The following is a 23,504-nucleotide window of genomic DNA, read 5'->3' on the forward strand; positions in this document are numbered from 1 at the left end:
CTTTATTTAGCTATAAATTTTCTTTATTTCTGTTCGGATCTGAAGAAAAGAAAATAAATATAAACAAAATAAATGTTGTTTTGAAACAGTAAAAATAAATTGATTATCACAAATGAGCTATTCTGATACATTTTTTTCCTGATTGTTGGGAACGTGATTGTTCGTGGGGTTATTATTGTTATTATTTTGTTAGTTGCGACAAAAAGAGGGTTCAAAATATGTATTATTTTCAGTATAGCGCCAAATGACGCACTTCTTTGGGTGGTTGTGGGATGGTGGTCTAGAAGCGGCAGTAACACCTTTATCTGTGTTAATTTCTCGTCATTTTTCTTTTGCCGCAGAATTGGCATCTTATGCAAACTAATTTGTGCCTGTTGTAAGTTCTAATTTGCTCCTTACTTTCCATGGAAAAACTTTTTTTTTTCCCATCTAATATTTTGAAGAAGTCTAACAATGCTGCGAAATAAATTGTGTACAAATATAACTAGGAACCGTTACGATACGATACGATACGAACTTATTATGTCAAATAACAAGAATTAAATGAGACACGATATTATTTAAATAATCACTCTTCCTTGTCAGTCATTTATTAAAATGAGACAGAAAATACTGTCGAAAAGACAATCTGTATCGGTTGGTAGCCACGGGCTTACAAGGCTCGATTTTATTCTGATGCCTTGTATTACACCCTGTTCATGCCGGTTCAGGGAGCAAATCTCGATGCCTGCTTGACTCCAAAGGCTTCTGGCCAAAGGCCATTGTAAGCTGGTGTCGCCTGGAATCAAGTCTTTCTAAGCCAAGGATTTTAAGGCTTTCACCGTAATTCGTGAATTCCAAACCTGATATCACATGGATATCTCTTTTCTGTACATTTTCAAGGTCTTTTTTTCGCTTTTTATTTAGCCCCGGATGCCACACAGGACAAGCATACTCTAAAAGACTCCGAATTTACAGTTTATAAAAATTCAACAGTGAAAAAAGACTAAAACCGAATCGCTGAATTGTGACTAGATTACGCAACGCTATATTTGCCTTCGTAGTACAATTATTTACATGATCCATCCATGACGTTTTTGAGTTAAAAGTCATACCTAAAATTGTCATATTATTTACAATTGACACATTTATATCACTTTGACTAGGAACTTTTTTTTTCAAAAACGAGACCCTCATAAGTGCTGACTTTTTCCTATTAGAAAGCCGTTTTTCTTCACAGTCAGCCTCCAAACGGCGAATTATGCCATCCGCACTAATCATGGATTCTAGCTTATGAAGTATCAGCAATGACAAATCATCTGCAAACTTTGCTCTGTTTTCATGCCAAATCGCAGTTTTGTTACACAGTATTAAAAATAAAACAGGTCCCATTTTGGTACCTTGGGGTATTCCACAGAAAACCTCAAGAAAATCCGATTGTACCCCATCAGCACTAACACACTGTTGCCGTCCGTGTAAAAAACTATAAACTATCTGAATTAAAAAATCTCTAAAATCTGTCATTGATTCAAGAATATCCGGATGGCTTGATTTTTCGAAAGCCTTTTCTAAGTCTGCTTGCAATATTTCTACAAATGCATCTTTATTTTCTAGATGCTCCAAGGCTTCTTTCACAATTTTGATTAGATATTGTACTGTGCTAGATTCTTTGATAAATCCATACTGACAGGCATCTATTTTATCACAGAAATCTTCTAGTAACCATTTCCTTAGAAAATGTTCGAAAACTTTAGATACAATAGGGGTCAAATATATAGGTCGTAGGTCACTCGCCCCTTTTGGATTCGAAACTTTAGGTATTGGCTTTACAAGTGTTTTTTTTTTTTTTTATCATCCGGAAAGGTACCACTCAACATGTATTGGTTTAAAAAGGCAGTCAAAGGTTCAGCTAGCAAGGCTGCGTTTTCTTTGTACATGGTTTCTGGAATGTCTCCACTCTCCAGGGTAAGTTGCCTTACTGGGGTCAAGTCTCTCAAGAACCTTTGCAACTTCGTGAGGGAAAATCACAGGTATTTCAGATGGAACAGCCAAAGCGGGAACACTGGAAATTGGTGGATTGCTCCCGCAAATACTAGCAAAATACTTATTAATAGCGTTTGCGTCGAGCTTATTCCCAGATTCGTCGTATACGTTTACACTTTGCTTTACAGAGGAGCCAGTGAGAAGCCGTCATCGTTTATAGTAACCGGCTGGGTTTGTGGTCATGAGCTCGTTCATTTTGAACCGTAGGACTTGTCAGCCAATTTACATTCATAGAGCACTTGATTTCTCAGCTTGGAAGCTTCACCTATCTTCCCCTTTTTATGGAGCCTGTTGCATTTACGTATCAGCCTTTTCAGGCGCGATTTAACCCAGGGCTTTTCAGCTGATTTTACTGTGACTGTCTTCTCTGGAAAATATACATCATAAGCTATCCGTATTTTAGTGGAAAATATTCTATACATTTCGTTGACATGACAGTTTTCGTACAAACTTTTCCAGTTTTTCGAAATAGCCCATTTAGCGAATAGCTCTTTTCCAGACTCAGAGGCCGGCTTTAAAAAATTTGTTTGGTTCCTATTCTCTTTTCCTCCCTGGGGCAGCAGTGCACACAGAACATATCCCTAGGACACAGTGGACACAGTTACCGAAATAACATATGACACTGGACTAGGGAAAAGCTGCTATAAGTTTTGAATTAATTGCTTTGGACTTTATTAATGCTAGAAGTCATCTTCTTGGCCATTCAGATTTTTTGAGAGTGATAGAACTCGTCATGTAACTTTTTGTTGGGTGAGATGAATGTTGTTTTACGAGTCGAAAAGACAAATTTTCCTTATAAATGTTCTTTTAGAGTCAATCTCTTATTTTTCTTAGTGCTTATAGCTAGTTCTACCCTCTGTAGACTTTCGAAGAAAAAACTGTTATGTCATCAAATTGTCTTTTAGAAGGACTTTTTAGATTACTGTTGTTAATAACATTTTGGCTTCGATTTGCCTAGTTGAAGCTTATTATGGTTCTTTATTTTCAGAGTTTTTACTTTAGTGTATTACATTTTGAATTCGAATGAACGGTTCTAAATATAAGAAAAGAAGGTCCTACAAATAGACAAGGTTGCTTGTTGCCTCTCTGATGTGTTTTGTTCACCAGATTCTATGGCTTTAGGAGCTAATGGACTCTCCAGAGCCTCCCTCCTCCTTTTTACCACTTAAACTAAAGAAACATCTAATGAAGCTATGCAATTGTCAACCAAATAAAGATACGGCTTGTCCATATGCATATGAGGAAAAATATATAAAAACATTCAGTTATCGACCAAATAAAAGCTTACCTTCTCCATAAATTTCTCCATAGTTTGCTTAAAATAAGTTGGTTTGAAATGAGCCCCCTGGTTATAATGTAAAAATACTACACAGTTTTAATGGTCAGGACACCGTTTTACCAGAATGTCTTAACTTGTACCTTAGGGAAACTTGTAACTAAGTTCCTTCCGTTCCCAACGAGTGATAAAGAAGAAAGATTACCTCTAAATCCTTGAGTGTAATTTATTAGATTATTTGAAAATTCACATCGATTTAAGGATCGAAGGTAAGGCACGTCTAGTCTTTTTTTTTGTTTCCAAATAGCCCACTTCGTGTATTTGCTTGTTCTGTAGCTGGCATAGAAATGTTGTTTTTCTTTTATATTGAGTTGTCCTTATGTTTTTCAATTAACAGTTGGTGGTACCAAACTACAAGCATGAGTGAGTCGTGATAATAGAAACGGAAACTAAAAAAACGAAGTTTTAATAACAATATATGTATCAAAAGATTTGGCTATTTATCAAAATTCCAAAGATATAAATTTCATTATGCTTAAATTTATCCATCGAAAGTTAGGAGTCTGAGAAAATTAGCCTGATTTTCAAAAAAAGGTGGAAAATGGGGCCGGCATAAGAAACCCCGGTCAACTATCGAAAGCTTTTTCTAAATGTAAAAGTGGTACGTATAGGCTATACATTTGCATATTTTCTGCAAGCGCCTGAAAGACTAGGAGTCTATGGTACAGATTTATAACCTTGTCGAATCCGTTTCTTTTCCTTCTTAAAACTCCTTTATCTTATTAACCAATCCACTAATCTAGAATCTAATGTTTCTTCCAATATTTTATTAAGACTAGGCCCTAACTATATCGTTGTATAATTACTATTCTTTTGTGATTAAAGTGAGTGTTCCTTTAGTTTGTGAACGTTGGTTAAAATTTTCTCGATATGATAGTTTTAATTGTCAAAAAATATTACATGGCCATCGAATATTCAAACCTGATAGCTCTTCATTTTTTTTCCTTTGTTTTCATTTTAGATTTTTACGCTGGAATCTGGAGTATAGATAATGGTCGTTGCCTCCTTCAATATCAGGGTCATAGTGGATCTGTCAATTCAATTAAGTTTCATCCAAATAGAGATTTAGTTTTAACAGCATCTGGAGATCATACTTGCCATGTGTGGCAGCTTGCTATTTCACAAGATCAACTAGTAAGCTATTTTCCTGTATAACTTCATAATCCTCTCTGTAACTCAGGAAGCAATGCTTAAAGGGCTCCACTTTAAAGTCAATTAAGTTTATTATTAAAGCACCGGTGCTGCAAGTTAGCTCAATACTATTTCAAACCCTTTTCCACGTTATTATATACGTCCCAGCTTTGACGAGTAAGCTATTATACATGTATATATATATATATATATATATATATATATATATATATATTTGTGCCCGCTTACAATAAAAAAGAGAAAAAAGCGGAGTAACAAATGAAAAAAAAAGAAAAAAAAACATAGCTAACTGTCGATCACTTTAGTTGATGGATTGTATATTCTATATATCAATGAAATATCCTTTTTAGAGAACCTTAGTGGAAGTCTCAGCAAAAATTTTGCGTATCATTAATAAGTGCTCCGTATTTTTCGACGCTCGGTGAAAGACAACATTTCCCACGAGGGCGATATATAATAGATTATGAAAGAGACAACGGATTGAAAGGCTGTGAAACAATAGAGCGATTGAGTGACATCATGCATTTAACAGATTTCCCATAAGCCGATCGGATTCATCTACAAATTGAATCGGTCAACAGGCCTCTAGTGGTTCTAAGCGTCTGGCCATAAGTAATGCCAAAGTATTTCAGAGACTGGGGTTGCTGGATTCTAATACTATCGATGACGATATTAACATTTGGCGAATTAACACCGTTAAAAACTATCATTTATCTTTTTAAATGTTGACCCGTAGTCCTATTCTTCCTTGTAGGGTCACTAGGAGGTGAAGGTTCTCTTTTAAACCCCTTAGCGCGCTACTTACAAATCATCTGCATATGAAATAAGACTGCGATCCCCGCCCTCCATCAAAATGTCCCTCGAATGAGTCTAATTACGGAATAAATTGCAGAATTGAATATGAACAGAAGACCCTTGTCGAACTGCCTTAGAAAGCTCAATGGGCTCATAAAGCTTTTGCCTAAAGTGTCCAGCGATTATTTCCCATCCCAAAACAAGACGGATGTACGTGAGGGAGTACCAATCATGGAGAACTAGGACAATGTTTGAATCTACACATGAATCTAATAGGCAGCACAGTGCTTGCGAGTGGACGATTGAGTCGAAGGTAGAAGCAATGTCGACGCTGCAGACGAACAGTGGCTTTTTGATCAGAGGTGTTATTGTTATTAGTCTCTTTAGTAGCCGATGGGCGTGTCCATAGTCAATCCATTCCTGAATCCAAACTGTTTGTCTCTCATCAAAGCATATGACATTATATGAGGTTGCAGTACTTTCTCAAATACCTTGCTGATAACCGACGATACTGTGATTGGCCTGTAGCTTTTACAAATCAGTGGATCTTTATTCTTTTCAGAATATTGGATGTGCGGCCACCCCGTGAAAGTTGGCAGATGTGAGTCCGTGCTCAAGGCACATTTGAAACAGTAGGGCTAAATACTCATGTAGAAGTTCTGTGCCATGTTGTAAGCGTCTTGGAGAGATCTTATCGAGCCCCATACACTTGTTCTTTTTCAATGTTTTTGCAATTGTTTCAACATGCCATTTAGATATAATGAGCGCAGTACGGCGAAGTTTTGAGCTACCTGTCTACCTTCCTAGCTTAGATCTGAAAGTGGAGTCCAGCTCATTGGGTGGTGGCGCGAACACATGCTTGTAATGGTTTACCCAACTTTCATCAGAAATGGGACTTTGCAAATCAGCATTAGCCATGTTTGATAGGAATCGCTTCCACAGGATGTTTGGGGCATTTTTACAATCATTTGACAATTCATCTACTTGTTCTTGTATATTCTCGACAGTACGGTTGAATACTTTTTTGGCATACGAAAAACACTGAAAAACTACTCCAGAGCGGGGCCTGTCGCAATCCTTCCACAATTAGTACCTGTATTTGGATCTATTCTCGATGAACGTGACAAGTAGGTTATCCCATCTTTTTTTACGAGTGTTGGGGTACACTTTTGCCACTGGCGCAGAGACTGATTCTACCAACTTCATTGAGTGTACGATTTTGGAGCAAATGATATTCAGAGCTATTCTGTTTTCTCTTTGACCATGAGCTAGCAGGTGGAACGGTACTTTAATTTTACCAAGAGTCGAGTCAAGGATGCTTTTGTACAAAGATTGATCTACTCTATGCCAATTACTCTTTATGTGCCATGATCGGACGAACGGAGCACCACTTGCGGATTAAGAATGGTACTAATAAGCCAATTCCAAAATGATCGCTACAATTGTGTTCAGTGTGCACAACATCTTTCATCCCCGTTGGGAGTTGGAAGTTCAAAAAAAGTGATCGATATCTGATGTGGCCAGGGATGAGCTATTAACAAAATTAAAGGACTGGGATTTTGAGACTGAAGTCATAGTGTCTTGCAGACACCTCCTAAGTATAGTGAAGAAACGGTCGTCATCTAAGAGCTGGTAATCAAAGTCCCCACAGATAATAATCCTTGTCTGACTTGTGTTGCTTAACCAGCATCCCAAGTCTCACTGATGCGACGATAAAACCGCTAGGGCTAGGGACTCTAGGTTACATAGGTTGTCTTTACAATGTTCGTGATCACCAGACCACTGAGAACCCTTCGTAATATTAGAGCAGTCTCGTTGCAAATGGTTGAACTTTTGGCATTTGAAACATCTCGGAGGTACGGCAACGTATTTGTCCACCTTGATATGGCAATAACCGACATAAATACCTTGTTTCAGCGCTTTTTTCAAGAATATCTATGTCTCGGAATGTTAGCTTCACTGACTTGCTAGTACCACAGCGTTTGGCTTCTTCGATCCCTTCCATAGCAGACTCAATCTTCTCATTTGTAGTATCCTCCGGGACAAACTTAGCCATAGACAGGAATTTTGTGCTATTAGCTATTGCTTCTGCATCTTTCTTGGTCTTAGCATACAATACCAGCGTATGGCTTCACGTTACTATCTTCTGAACTATAAATAAAAGTTCAAATAGGGATAAAATCCTTTTAGTAGACAGTGATGATGATAACAGTGATAGAAATTCACAAAATACCAGATATTTCGGTCACATATACAGTGACCGTCATCAGTAGTAAAACTTATCTAAATTATCTATCTTCTGAACTGTTCCGGAGGCACCATTAGAGTCGATATTTTTTTTTTTTTTTGTTTTTGACCAGATTTGTAAATTTCGGGGGGTGGTTCTTTCACATGAATTGGGATGCTTAAAGATTCACTGGGATTGGGCTACGTTTTTTTTCGACATTCCATCGGTCTAGCCATGCATTAACTTTTTCCCCACTTTCATTTAATTTGCATGCTAATGATGCATGGTAGGAGTCTGAGATGGGTCAATGATAGTGAGTTTGAATGGGAAACGACCCTTTGCATCCCGATCTTTCAGAGCATGGATCACGTCTTCTACAAGGAAATGTGTACTAATTATGTTTCTGTGCTCTTTCAATATAGTAACCTCTTTGATTAACAGCTCTCGTAAACATCTTATGGCTGATGTGACAGATTCCTTGTCAAAAAATTTCACGGCAGTGCTTACAACTGATTCATGGGGAATATCTTTAAAATTCAGGGAACGCTGAATAAAATTTAATAAAGGGCTATATAAATACTCGATTTTTGCCATTCCTCTCACTTAAACAGAGAAAAGGGTTGAGTAGCCGTACAGATAACCAGGAGCAAGGGAAGTGTCGAGACCTGCTCACCTGTTTCCTGCAATTTAAGGCTAATTAAAACTGGCAGGTACCTATACCGCGCTTCCGGCAAGTTCTCTCCCCTCTGCTGCTTGCCCCCAAAGTCAGCGATCCATTAGTCAGAACGATTGGAAGGTAAAAAAAATAAGCCTCGGGTGGGGGGGGGGGGGTGAAATGATATTTCTTAAGAATAAGAGCCCCAAGTTTTGCCAACATTCCATAATATGATTTATAGATACTTCTTAATAGACAGGTAAACACCCTTCGCCTTAGAGAAATCAGAGTTGCACTAGAATTTTCAAATTGTATGACGAAGACCCAAAGTAACCCTTCGGCTCGTTTGCCCTCCATCTATCCCCAAATTTTCAAATATAAGAACGTTGTGCATCTTTTAATTCACGATCAATCGGAAAATTCTGAAGTAATGGTCCTAAATGATTCAATGTTAGTCATCAAAAACCGTTAAGATTGAATTGTGATTGCCCAAAATTAAAAATACATTAAGTACATGTCATACAAATATTATTAGAATTATAGAAATGTTACGTAGAAGCTTGGAAGAGAGTTCCTCCAATCGCATGTTAAAATTTTTAGTACTCTTTTTAAGGGCTTTAGCCAATCAGAAGGCAACCTTACACTTCTTCAAAGCACCTTGTTTCCCAGGGTGGTCCACAGCCTTACTTTATCGTCCTCGCACTCCCCCCCCCCCCCGCAAAAACAAAATAAACTCTGTTTGTTGTTAAAATAAACTCTAGGCTACTGGTCCAATTAAATTTTCAACATTCTAGCACACACTTGAACGGTTAAAGACATTCAAAATTAGTACCAATTCAGGTTTTTTCATATGTCCGAACTCTATATTACGTCACGGCAGTGTTTGTGAGCTCGTGTGTTACTTGAAGTCAGGACAGAATTTCTTTAAATGAAGGGAAAATTAACTACATCTAGTGAAAAACAACTAGGCATACTATTCCTATTTCTTATAGACTATTAGAAAAAGATTTTACTTTCCTATATTTACCGTACGAGCCATTGCACCAGTTTGGTTTGACACTGATGGAATCAGAAAGTGGAGCTGGGGAGGAGGGGCGGTTGTGTGACCTTGACTCTGTTAAATCTTAGTTTCCTTCTATAACTAGAAACGCTATTGAAAATTCCCTTGTACAAGCAAGGTCCCTCCTCTTTCACCGGATTTAGATCAGTTTTACCCTTCCTTTTGCGAAAAAAAACCTTCCGATGTCTTCCTTAATGACAATTTTTTTCTCTTTTTTTTTACAAGAAATTCTTCCGCTAATGATCTTCGTTTTTTTGTGTTTTATTTTAATAAATTAGTCTCGTGCCACCTTCGGATTCCTTCGCATTCATGTCAATGAACCAACTGCTTCTTTTTTAGAAAGCGACTTCTTCTGAAGATGAATTGGATTCAAGCAATTATTTTGATGAAAGGCCTGCTGGTGATGATGTAATGGACTCCCCACCTTTTTGTGCTGCTCCATTACGCACGCCTGTATGTGAATTGAATGGTCATAATAATGTGGTGATTGCTGCAGACTGGCTATCTGGAGGAGATCAAATTATTTCAGCATCATGGGATAGGACCGCAATTCTATATGATTTATCAACTACGGAACGTCTACAAACACTTTCTGGTTAGTATCATTTATTTTGTTTTACTGTTTAAGGTGTATGCCTTCGTTGTCAAAAATAAGACATTTGTATGAAAAAAGTAGCTCACTGAAAAACTGGAAAACTTTAAACGATGTAAGTTTAGTTTTTTTTTATTGTTTTCTTTTGCTTCTTTACAAACTTTCCCCAGTTCTTGCCACACCCATAAGCACCTGTGGCATAAACTTAGTTTGATACCCTTTAAGATCCTTCTTTTTTTCTTTTTTCTTTTTTTTTTTTTTTGCTTACATGATGCATTCGCAGGGATTTAGGCAGCAATCTAACATTGATTTAACCTAATCAAATAATTTGGCTAGGCGATCTGAAACGTTTCTGTTGGTGTTGGAGATCTCCCATTACAGATATAATCTTCGGTTCTCTCCGAACTAGTTTTATGATGTCAGAAGTACTCGTCACATTGTTCAGCACTCTTCATAAGTATCTCAATAATGGTATTTCATCACCTAAAAGAAAATTTCAAGTATAGTACATTCAGTATTTATAGCAATTGTTTCTTTGTGTAAGGCGTAAGTCGCATATTGCTTATATCAGAGGCAACGCTGTAGCGTTGCCTATAGTAAATGCCATACGGCTCCAATGTTTTCTTGTTTATTTATTATTATTTTTATCCTAAAGGCACTTCATATGGAAGGGGTCGTCGTAGAAACTTCAAAGGGGGCTCATTCGATTGGAAATCGAGAGTTCTTGTGCCCTTTTTAATAGTTGAAAATGATTGGAGGGCACCTAGCCCCCCCCCCCCACGCGCATCATTCCCCTAAACACATCCAATCAAAATTTTGAGATAGTAATTTTGTTCAGCGTAGTTGATTTCCAGATAGAAAATATATTTTTGAGGAGAACACTCCCCCACAACCCTCAGGGCAGGGGTTTTAAGTTATGCCCTGGGTTGCATATAAGGTTTTTATAGAAGGCGTTGTCGTAGAAACTTCAAAACAGGCTCATTCGATTGGAAATTCAAAGGGCTAGTGCCCTTTTTAATAGTCGAAAGTGATTGGAGGGCAACTAGCCCCCCCCCTCACGCCCATCATTTCCCTAAACACATCCAATCAAAATTTTGAGATAGCCATTTTGTTCAACGTAGTTGATTCCCAGATAGAAAATATGTTTTTGAGGAGGACAATCCCCCTTAACCCTCAGGGCAAGGGTTTTAAGTTATGCCCTGGGGGTATATAAGGTTTTTATAGAAGGCGTTGTTGTAGAAACTCTAAAAAAGGCTCATTCGATTGGAAATTCAAAGGGCTAGTGCCCTTTATAATAGTCGAAAGTGATTGGAGGGCAAATAGCCCCCCCCCCTCCCTCCCCCCACACCCATCATTCTCCCAAACACATCCAATCAAAATTTTGAGATAGTCATTTTATTAAACTTAGTTTTAAGTTCTGTAAATTAGGTCTTTGAGGATGACAACTGCCCCACAGCCCTCAGGGCGAGCGTTGTAAATTATGGCCCGGGGGTATATAAGGTTTTGTATAGACAACGTTGTCGTAGAAACTTCAGAAAGGGCTCATTAAATTGCAAATTTAAATGGCTTGTTCCCTTTTTAATAGTGGAAACTGATTCTAAGGCAATTGCCACCCCTTCCACGCCCACCATTTCCCCAAACACATCCAATCAAAATTTTGATATAGCCATTTTGTTCAACGCAGTTGAAAGTTCTGGAAATTATATGTTTGAGTAGGACGCTCCCCAGTCTTCAGGGGCAAGGGTTATAAGTTATGTCCTGGGGGCATATATGGTTCTTATGGAAGGAATACTCGTATAAACTTCAGAGAGGACTCAATTGATTGGAAATTGAAAGTTCTAGTTCACTTTTTAAGTGTCAAAAGATATTGGAGGGTAAGAAGCTCCCCCCCCCCTCCAAACCCTTTTTTCCTAAATGCATCCAAAAGATATCTATTTTGTTAAAAATAGTTCAAAGATTATATAGCCCCCCCCCTCCCCCTCCACGCCCTTTTTTCCTCAAACCCATCCGATAAGACCTTTGAGATAGCTTTTTTTTAAAGTAGTTCAAATATCATAAAGAAAACTCAGGGGTCAACACAGCCCCCCAGGGCCCGAGGGCAAGTGTTGTAAGTTATGCTTTGGGGGAATATATGGTTCTTATTGAAGAGATGCTCGTAAAAAATTCAGAGATGGCTCATTTGATTGGAATTTTAAAGTTCTAGTTCAGTTTTTTAGAGTAAAAAGGGATTGGAGGCCGACTAGCCCCCCCCCCCATGCCCCTTTCTCCCCAAATGCATCAACAAAAAATGTGAGATAACCATTAAGTTAAAAATTGCTCAAAAGTCAGATAACAAAAACTCAGGTGTCGTCACAACCCCCAAGGGCCCGGGGGGCAGGCGTTGTAAATTATGCCATGGGGAATATGTGGTTAGTATGACAGGGATGCTTGAATAAACTTCAGAGAGAGTACATTTGTTTGGATATTTAAAGTTCGAGCTCAATTTTTAATAGCCAAGATAGATCCGCGCGCAGCTAGCCCCCCCCCCCCTCCCCCACGCCTTCTTTTTCCAAACACATCTGATGAAAATTTTGATATAGACATTTTGTTAAAAATAGTTCAAAGGTCGGTTAAGAAAAAATCCGGTTTCAATAGAACCCCCAAGGGCACAGAGGAAAGCATTCTAAGTTATGCCCTAAGGGCATGTATTGTTCTTATGAAAGGAATTCTCATATAAACTTCAAAGAGGGCTCATTTGACTGGAAATTGAAAGTTCTAGCTTACTTTTTAAGAGTCAAGAGAGTTAAACTATCACCCCACGCTCTTTTTCCCCAAACCTGTCCGCTACAAATTTTTAGATAGTCAGTGTTTTGGAAATTGTTCAAAAATTAGATAACAAAAATACCCCCCAAAGCCCGGGGGATAGACGTTGTAAGTGTTGTCCTGGGGGTGTATATGGTTCTTATGAAATGGATGCTCGTTTAAACTTCAGAGGGGACTCATTTGATTGGAAATTGAAAGTTCTAGTTCAATTTTTAAGAGTCAAAAGATATGCGAGGGCAACTAGCCCCCCTCCACGCTCATCATTTTCCCAAACACATCCAATCAAAATATTGAGATAGTAATTTTGTTCAGCGTAGTTGATTTCCAGATAGAAAATATATTTTTGAGGAGGAAACTCCCCACAACCCTCAGGGCAAGGGTTTTGAGTTATGCCCTGGGGGCATATAAGGTTTTTATAGAAGGCGTTGTCGTAGAAACTTCAAGAAAGGCTCATTCGATTAGAAGTTCAAAGGGAAAGTGCCCTTTTTAATAGTCGAAAGTGATTGGAGGGCAACTAGCCCCCCCCCCCACCATCATTCCCCCAAGTATATCCAATTAAAATTTTGAGATAGCTATTTTGTTCACCATAGTTGATTTCCAGATGAAAATATTTTTTTGATTAGGACAATCCCCCACCACCCTCAGGGCAAGGGTTTTAAGTTATGCCCTGGGGGCATATAAGGTTTTTATAGAAGGTGTTGTCGTAGAAACTTCAAAAAAGGCTCATTCTATAGGAAATTCAATGTGCTAGTGCCCTTTTTAATAGTCGAAAGTGATTGGAGGGCAACTAACCCCCCCCCCCCACGCCCATCATTCCCCCAAACAAATCCAGTCAAAATTTTGAGATAGTTATTTTATTAAACGTAGTTTTAAGTTCTGGAAATTAGGTCTTTGAGGATGCCCTCAGGCGAGGGTTGTAAGTTAAGCCCCGGGGGCATATAAGGTTTTGTATAGACAACGTTGTCGTAGAAACTTCAGAAAGGGCTCATTCGATTTGAAATTTAAATGGCTAATTCCCTTTTTAATAGTCGAAAGTGATTTTAAGGCAACTGACACCCCTTCCACGCCCACCATTTCCCCAAACACATCCAATCAAAATTTTGATATAGCCATTTTGTTCAACGTAGTTGAAAGTTCTGGAAATTATATGTTTGAGAAGGACACTCCCCCCACAGTGTTCAGGGGCAAAGGTTATAAGTTAAGACCTGGGGGCATATATGGTTCTTCTGGAAGGAATGCTCGTATGAACTTCAGAGACGACTCATTTAGTTGGAAATGGAAAGTTTTAGTTCACTTTTTAAATGTCAAAAGATATTGGAGGGTAAGCAGCTTCCCCCCCCCCCAAACCCTTTTTTCCCAAATGCATCCAATAAAATTTTAAGATAACTTTTTTTTTAAAAATACTTCAAAGGTAAGATAAAACAGACTCCTATGTTAGCATTACCCACTTGGGCCCAGGGGCTGGTGTCTTAAGTCACGCACTTGGGGCCAGAATGGTTCACATGGACGGTATACTTGTATAAGCTTCAAAGAGAGCTCATTTGACTATAAATTAAAAGCTCTAGTTCACTTTTTAGGAGTCAAAAGAGATTTGAGGGCACCTAGCCCCCCCCCCCCCCCCCTCTACGCCCTTTTTTCCTCAAACCCATTAAATAAGACCTTTGAGATAGATTTTTTTTAAATAGTTCAAAGACCATATAAAGAAAACTCAGGGGTCAACACAGCCTCCCAGGGCTCGAGGGCAGGTGTTATAAGTTATGCTTTGGGGATGCTCGTAAAAATTTCAGAGATGGCTCATTTGATTGGAAATTTCAAGTTCTAGTTCATTTTTTTGGAGTCAAAAGATATTGGAGGCCCCCCCCACGCCCTTTTTCCCAAATGCATCAATAAAAATTTTGGATTAACCATTAAGTAAAAAATTTCTCCAAAAGCAGATAACCAAAACTCAGGGGCCGGCAAACCCCCCCAGGGCCCGGGGGGCCGGCGCTGTAAATTATGCCCTGGGGCATATATTGTTCGTATGAAAGGGATGCTCGTATAAACTTCAGAGAGGGCTCATTTGATTGGATATTGAAAGTTCGAGCTCACTTTTTAATTGTCAAAAGAGATCCCAGGGCAGCTAGCCCCCCCCCCCCCACGCCTTCTTTTTCAAAACACATCTGATTAAAATTTTGAGATAGACATTTTGTTAAAAATATTTCAAAGTTCGGATAAGAAAAGAGTCAAGAGAGTTAAACTATCCCCCCCACGATCTTTTTCCCCAAACCTGTCCGCTATAAATTTTGAGATAGCCAGTCTTTTGGAAATTGTTCAAAAATTACATAACGAAAACGCTCCCCAGAGCCTGGGGGATAGACGTTCTAAGTGTTGTCCTGGGGGCGTATATGGTTCTTATGAAAGGGATGCTCGTATAAACTTCAGAGGGGGCTCATTATATTGGAAATTGAAAGTTTTAGTTCAATTTTTAAGATTCAAAATATATGCGAGGGCAACTAGCCCCCCCCCCCCCTCACACACCCTTTTTTCCCCAAGCCCATCTGATAAAATTTTATAATACCCATTTTATTAAAAATAGTTCAAAGGTCAGATGAGAAAAATTCCTGTGTCGACGGAACACGCCAGGACCCGGAGGCAGGCATTATGAGTAGCGCTCTTGGGGCATATATAGTTCTTATGAAAGGGATGCTCTTATAAACTTCGGAGAGGGCTCATTTGATTTGAAATTGAAAGTTTTAGTTCACTTTTTAGAGTCAAAAGAGATCGTAGGGCAACTAGCCCCCCCTCCTCATCCACGCCCTAAATGCATCAGATAAAATTTTGAGATAGACATTTTGTTAAAAATAGTTCAAAGTTCTGATAACAAAAAACTCCGTTGTCGACACAGCCCCCCAGGGTCCGGGGTTAGGCGTTGTAAATTATGCCCTGGGGACATATATGGTTGTTATGGAAGGGATGCTCGTATAAACTTCCTAGAGGGCTCATTTGATTGGAAATTGAAATTTGTAATTTACTTTAAGAGTCAAAAGTGATTGGATTGCGGCTAGCCTCCCCCCACTCTCCATTTATTTTTTTCCCAGAGGCACTTCATATAGACGGGGTCGTCGTATAACCTTGAAAGGTGGCTCATTCGATTGGAAATCGAGAGTGCTATTGCCCTGTTTAAGAGTCAAACGTGATCAGAGGGCAACTGCCCCCCCCCCCCCAATTTGAGGTAGCCATTTTAAAAAAAAACAGTTCAAAGATCATATAACAAAAACTCCTGTGTCGACACAGCCCTCCCCCCCCCCCCCCAGGGCTGGGGCAGGCGTTGTAAGTATTGCTCTGGGGCATATATGGTTCTTATGGACGATATGCTCGTATAAATTTCAGAGTGGGTTCATTTGAATGGAAATTAAACGTTGTAGTTCATTTTCTCAGAGTGAAAAAAGATCGGAGGGCAAATAACCCTTCCCGCCCTCAACGCCTTTGGGTGAATCGGATGGACAAACCCATCTGATAAAAATTTCAGGTGATCATTTTGTTAAAAATAGTTCAACCATCAGATATTAAAACTCCAGGGTCGACACAACCCCTCAGGACCCAGGGACAGGCGTTGTAAGTTATACTCAGGGGATATATGAATGAATGAATGATTTTTATTACCCATCTTTAGCAATACAAAAAAAGTAAAAATGGAGTAGAGAGAAAATGAAAAGAAAACAACAACACATCAAACAAATGAGCAACTTAAATTAATACTTCAAAAACCAATGGCGAAACTATTTACATAAAAAGACAGCCATTAAACAGTACTAACTATAGCTTCAAACATACTATGCGTTGGGTCTAAAGATTTCTTGAACTTTTCCCTCCTGGTCACGATCACGACGAAGGGGTCATAGAGTCCGTAACGTGATGAAATCGGGCGGTTTCTTTGCCAGGGGGGAAGGCTAAGCAGATATTTTGCAAACTTATAGAACACTGTACGGATTGTTTTTTATCATCAACAGTGAGCAAAGACCAGAAAGGTGACAAAGCTAAGATATGAGGGGTGGCAAAGGAATTGAAGATCCGTGCTAGAATGCGGCGGTTATATAGGCGTTTGCATGATAGAATCATCCCTTACGCTTTTTGGACTTTCTGTTTGAAATCATTTATTAGACAGGATCGGGTAGCTTTAAGATTAGACCCAATTGGCAAACCAAGGTAAGTCATTGATGCTGCTGCAGTAACAGTATTACTACCTAGTGCAAATATGACAGGTGCCAACTCATTCTTACAACCATTGAAGACAACCACCTCGCTTTTGCTGGAGTTGAATTCTAGGCCTATGCTAGCATATTCATTGGACAAAACTCTGAAATTACTCTCTATGCCACTGACGGATCTACTCAGATTTAAAATGTCATCGGCATAATTAAAAAGAGACAAATCAATTCCACGAAAAATAAAGCACGTTTTCACCGTCTTCTGAGCCTCGATGATACTGTTATTATAAAGAGACGGTGATTATGAAGCCCCTTGGCGAATACCTTTTCGTACTGGTATGAGGAAATCAGATACAGTCGGGCTCTGGTTTTTTAGTACCCTTACTCTAACCTTCAACTTAAAATACATGTTCCTATAAGATATGTCAAGAACTCTCTTAAACGCAGAGACAAGCAGTTGTGCATGGATACCCGAATCAAACGCTCCGCGGACGTCGTGGCCTGCAAGTACCATGGTTTCTCCTTTAGCATCTGCATCCAACAAAACATTAGATAATAGGCTATGCACGTGCTCGCGGCTAATATTTCTCTTGAAACCGTACTGCGAATCTGGTGTACTACAAACAAACTTTATCTCCTCAATAACTAATAACTCTAACAAATTACAAAAAACGGAAGCAACGGTTATCGGGCGGTAAGAACAACATTCAGATGGGTCTTTACCTTTCTTGATGACAGGGGTGATTACACCGGTAAAAAAAATATCTGGCACTAGACCAAAACTAAAAATCATTTGGAACATAAGTGCCAGATTTACTATTAACAGTTCACTACCGATAATCAGATGCATACCACAGATATTATCTACTCCTTTAGAGTACTTCTTTTTTTGTTTGAGAATAGCTAAACGAACATCCGACATAGTCACTGAGTGGCCAAGATCCGGTTCCAAAGATTCTAAACAAAGATCAAGATCTCTCTCAAACTGGCACTCCAATTCAGGATCAGGTGCAGCAAACTTGCTCAGAAAATAACTATTCCATTCACTTTTACTAGGGACGGATTCGTTAATAGGTGCTTTAGTAGATCGATTCTTTTTTACAAACTTCCAAATTTTATTTGGATCGACTCGTAGCGACTCACTATTTTCATCAATCACACGATAGCGATGCAAGGCGAGACATTTGGAGAACTGCCGCTTTGTATACAATCGAACACTGTTTACAATATGGTTCTTATAGAAGGGATACTCATATAAACTTCAGAGAGGGCTCATTTGATTGAAAATAGAAAGTTCTAGTTCACTTTTAAAGAGTCAAAACAGACCGAAGCCTAATCTAGTCCCCCTACGCCCATTTTCCCCAAACCCATCCGATAAAAATTTTGAGATAGCAATTTTGTGAAAAATAGTTCAAACATCAAATAATAAAAAGTCTGAGGTTCACACAAACCCCTTTTTTCCCTTTGATATTCTTACTTTGATATCAGTTTTGATACTTTGATGAATAGTTGATTTTTTTTAACTTTAATTTTGAAATAAATAATTTTTAAAAACTTGAAATTTTTTGGAATCAAAAACGAACAAAAATTAATTAAAAAAAAATTTCCGAAGAATAAGTTTTTCAAAGAAAAGTAAAGGCCATTTTAAACTTAAGCTCAGCAGGTACGAATACCTTTTAAAATCCAAACTAAAAATGACCAGAAATTACTATTAAAGAATAAATGAAACCCAAAACGAACAGAAATTAAATAAACAATTATAGCAAAAACGTAAAACAAGTAATAATATAAATGAATAAATAGATCTTAAAGCGACTAATGCTTAGATTGAAGATGAAAATCAAGCTTAAAACGAAAAAAAATATTTTCCTATCAAGGAGGTACACTTGTGCCTCTTTAAAGAGGCGACCCACCACAATGTTAAGCGATTTTTGGTCCTAGTGGTCGCAGAGAGACGGCGGTGATCGCATTTTGTAGCCTAAACTCAAACTAAAAAACATGCAAAATTTCACCACCCCCCCTCCGACTTTATCTTCATGGGGGACATTGGGCCGGAAGTTTCGACCCGCCCACCCCAGCCTCCCGTTAACGTTGTCCGATCGGGCTGAAATTTAGAGGATAAGTCTTCCTAGGGCCTGGGAGCTTATCCTCAAAATTTCAGCTCAATCCTATCACTCCTTCCCTGTGTTCCTAAAACCAAATATAGCCACTTAATGTTCATCAAGTTATTTTTTTATCCGCCACGCCTACAGGCCACAGTTGGCCACGGATCCGGGTGAATGAGGACTCATTCGAAGCGGAATTTGACCTGTTAGGGTCTTTTGATATTTTCAGACCAAAAAAATTATCCCCCGAATTTACATTTATAAGAGCCCATGTTAATTTTTGTAATTCCTAAAAGCATAGTATTTCATTATTAAATTAGATCAAAATAGTCCTCTTAACTTGAAAAGACCGACTGCAACGTTCCAGAAATTCCAGCACTTTACCATAATTTTTTTTTGACAAAAAACAAAAATCGTTCTTTTAACTTGCTGGCGTTGAAAATAGATTTAAGAGACTAAAAACATTTCGAAAAGAGTCTATGCTGGTACAGTGGTCAATAATCCTGTCTGTCATGCGGAAGACTTGGGTTCGATTTCCTGTCAGAGTACGTTTTTTATATATTGAATTTAAAGTAGTATCTCTTAAATTTAAAGTTTAAAAAAGAAACTCAGTTTCTTTTTTAAATCCAATCTATTAAATCTTTCGGCTCAACAGGCGTATCCAGAAGAATATCACAGTGGGCCTTCAGCTTACTGGTGAGTCTCCACTGCTTTGATAACATGCCGTATTCCCGCATGCTCGAAGAAAAGTTGAAAAAAGAAAATTTTACTGTGCATTTGATTTGAGTATTCATGAATTAAAAGCCTTAACACAAGAATCTTCAAAAGCGGGGGGTTTGGGGGCGGCAGCCCCCCAACTTTAACTCCTTACACGATCAGCTAACAGTTAGTCAAGCAATAATAAGTAACAAATTGTACGAAAATGTACAGAAATTATTTGAAAAAAACTACGTTTTCTAAAGAGTTAAAGAGGCTGAGTCAGAAGTTTGAACCTTAAAATGTACAGGGATTGGAAGGCACTGTTGGGGGGCTGCCGCCCCCCCCCCTCATACCCCCCGCTTTTGCAGCCTATTTCGTTAAGATTTTTTAAGTCCTGTAGCCTGCAATCAGTTGGTCGTACCAACACGAATGAAACTGTTTCAATGGCATTTTTTTTTAATCTCCAGAGAATTTGCCAATGACAACTCAGTCTGTTACAGTTATAACTACAAACTTGTCTCTGTACCAGGTATAGTTATGTATTCAGTGTGATTATGTATGATGGAAAAATAGATGAAGCTGAACCTACCTGAAACTAAACTGCTTGTTTATGCTGAACTCTTCTTCTGTTCCCTGTTTTTTCTGTTCAAAATTGTTAAGTTCATCACATTATAGCTTGTTATCGGTTAGGGAAAAATCTCCTGTAAATAATCCAGCAAACAGGCTCAGTACTGTTTCTAATCAAAGAGATGCAATAGGATGTTCTTACGGTAAAAATTCAAGCAGACTTCGTTCGTGTAGCAAACCATTTCTTTGCAAGGGAAAAAGCGGGGGTTGAGGGGGGCGGTACACCCCCAAAATAAAAATCTTAAAAAAAGAGGCTGCAAAAGCGGGGGGTTTGGGGGGGGGGGGGGAGCCCCCCAACTAAACCTCCTCATCCCTATACGTTTTAAGGTTCGAACTTGTGACTCAGCCTCTTTAACTCTTTAGAAAACGTAGTTTTTTTCAAATAATTGAAATATAAATGAAACTTAATACGAACAGAAATTAAATAAACAATCAATGCAAACAAACATACTATAGATATGAATGTAAATTAATAAATAAATCTTAAAACGAGTGAAACTTAAATTGAATATGCAAATCAAGCTTGAAACGAACAAAAATCACCACAAACAAGAGATTGGATAGGACCTCCTTTTCCCACTGTTCAAGTCTAAAACCCATTTCATCAGTGGTACTTTACTAAAAAAACCGATTTTATGACCAACATTCTCCTTTGTGCTTAACATTGAAAATAAGTAATAAAATTATAACAGCACTTTGAAGTGATGAGCTTTTGGTAACTACCATAATTATACATCAAATGTTCAGTTTAATTTATAAGCTCTTTTTAAAGTTGTTAAAGACGAACATAGTTTCCCTACAAACAAGTGATTGGATACTGCCTCCTTTCCTAACTGTAACTAAAACTTGGCGCTTAACTGAAAACGGATTATATTACAAATATTTTCTTTTCCAGTTCTTACAGCTTCGAAAATAAAATACAATTACAGTGAAATAAATTCTTGAACTGATGGATCTTTCAACAATTAATATCATTATACATCAAATATTCAATTTGATGTTGTTTATACTTTCTAAGATTGTTCAAGACGCATATAGTATTCAGGAAAGCGCCAATGACGCAGTAGGTTTTAGACTTTTACAGTGAGAGAAGGAGGTCACTACAAACTCTTGTTTGTGGTGATTTTTGTTGTTTCAAGCTTGATTTGCATATTCAATTTAAGTTTCACTCGTTTTAAGATTTATTTATTAATTTACATTAATATCTATTGTGTTTGTTTGCATTGATTATTTATTTAATTTCTGTTCGTTTTAAGTTTCATTTATACTTCAATAGGAAACAATTTTTTTTCGTTTTAAGCTTGATTTTCATATTCAATCTAAGCATTACTCGCTTTAAGATTTATTTATTCATTTATATTATTACTTGTTCTATGTTGTTTTTGCTATGATTGTTCATTTAATTTCTGTTCGTTTTGGGTTTTATTTATTCTTTAATAGTAATTTCTGGTCGTTTTGAGTTTGAATTCTAAAAGGTATTTGTATCTGTTGAGCTTAAGTTGAAAATGGCCTTTACTTTTCTTTGAAAAACTTATTTTTCGGAAAATTTTTTCAATTAATTTTAATAATAGCGTTGAGCTCTTTTATGTATTTCTGTAGACGCGAAAGAAACGCATGTTTCTTGTTTTTCCTCTTTTTTTTATTTTCCAACCTCCTATAAAAAAAAGTACCTAATTGGAGCCTGATGCTTTTTTTACATCTCATGTTTGTGAAACCGTTTTTTTTTTTTTTTTTTTTTTTTTTTTTTTTGCTGATAGTAGGTTCCAACTAGTTTTGTAACTGGTAAAATTGATCACGGAAAAACTGGGTATTTTATGTATTTTACCATAATTTTACGGACCGCCGTAAAATTGGTATTTTACCTATATTACGTAATTTACCTATTTTACCGGTATCAAGGAGGCACACTTGTGCCTCTATAAAGAGGCGACCCACCACAATGTTAAGCGATTTCCGGTCCTAGCGGTTGCAGAGGGATAGTAGTAACTGCTTTTCTGAACTCGCAATTAAACTAAGAAACGTCCGAATGTTTATCCTCTTCTGACTTTACATTCACGGGACAAACAGGGCTCAATGTTACAAACCTCCGACCACCGTTTCCTGGAGATGGTGTCTTATCGGGTGTATAATTAGAGGTCAAGCTTTCCTAGGGCCCGGGAGCTTATCCTCGAAATCACTTCTTCCCTGTTTTCAAAAAACCAAATATAGCCATTTAAAATTCATTTCTCTTTTTTTTTTGTTATCCACGTCTACAGGTCACAGTTGGCAACTGATCCAGGTGAATGAGGACTCATTCGAAGCAGAATTTGACCTGTTAGTGCCTTTTGATATTTTCAGACCGAAAAAATTATCCCCCGAATTTACATTTACGAAAAATCTCGTTTTCCTATAAGAGCCCGCTATAAGCGGGCTCTTATCATTTTCCTATAAGAGCCCGCGAAAACGCGGGCTCGTTTTCCTATAAGAGCCCGCAAGCGATTTCCGGTCCTAGCGGTCGCAGAGAGACAGCGGCAATCGCATTTTGTAGCCCAAGCTCAAACTAAGAAACGTGCAAAATTTCACCCCCCTCCGACCACAGCCCCCCTTTAACGTTGTCCGATTTGGCTGAAATTTAGAGGATAAGCTTTCCTGGGGCCTGGGAGCTTATCCTCGAAAATTTTGCTCAATCTGATCACTCTTTCCCTGTTTTCCAAAAACCAAATATCAAGTTTTGTGGGGATTTGCTTGCGTCAAAAATAGATTCCCCTTACTAAAAACAATTACAATTGTGTCTCTTTAGTACACAGGTCGAGACTCCTGACTGTCAGTCGGAAAACCCCGGGTTCGATTCACCGTCAGAGGAAATTTTTCATATACTGAATTTAAAGTTTAAAAAAGAAACTCAGCTTCTTTTTCAAATTATTTGAAAAAAATTACGTTTTCTAAAGAGTTAAAGAGGCTGAGTTACAAGGTCGACCCTTAAAACGTACCGGGATTAGGAGGCACAGTTGGGGGGGCTGTTAAAGAGGCTGAGTCACAAGTTCGAACCTTAAAACGTACAGGGATTAGGAGGCACCCTGTACGACGTGATTTGAGTATTCAGGAATTAAAAGCCTTAACACAAGAATGTTCAAGAGCGGGGGGTTTGGTGGGCGGCAGCCCCCCAACTTTAACTCCTGACACGATCAGCTAACAGTTAGTCAAGCAATAATAAGTAATAAACTGTACAAAAACGTGCAGAAATTATTTGAAAAAAACTACGTTTT

The 23,504-nt window shown here is 38.1% G+C and overlaps 1 protein-coding gene across 2 annotated transcripts in view; it reads left to right on the plus strand.

Annotated features, from left to right (window-relative positions):
• Window positions 1-23,504, plus strand: part of Wdr37 (WD repeat domain 37) — an 81,149-nt gene that overhangs the window by 39,940 nt on the left and 17,705 nt on the right. For both annotated transcript variants that reach the window (XM_089089673.1, XM_089089674.1), the window contains exons 5-6: window positions 4,320-4,492; window positions 9,587-9,842. In XM_089089673.1, the coding sequence (XP_088945799.1) occupies window positions 4,320-4,492; window positions 9,587-9,842 (429 nt within the window). The remainder of the gene's footprint in view (window positions 1-4,319; window positions 4,493-9,586; window positions 9,843-23,504) is intronic.

Source organism: Artemia sp. Qi Xiang Cuo, chromosome 5 (assembly GCF_049724085.1).
Source record: "Artemia sp. Qi Xiang Cuo chromosome 5, ASM4972408v1, whole genome shotgun sequence".
NCBI lineage: Eukaryota > Metazoa > Arthropoda > Branchiopoda > Anostraca > Artemiidae > Artemia > Artemia sp. Qi Xiang Cuo.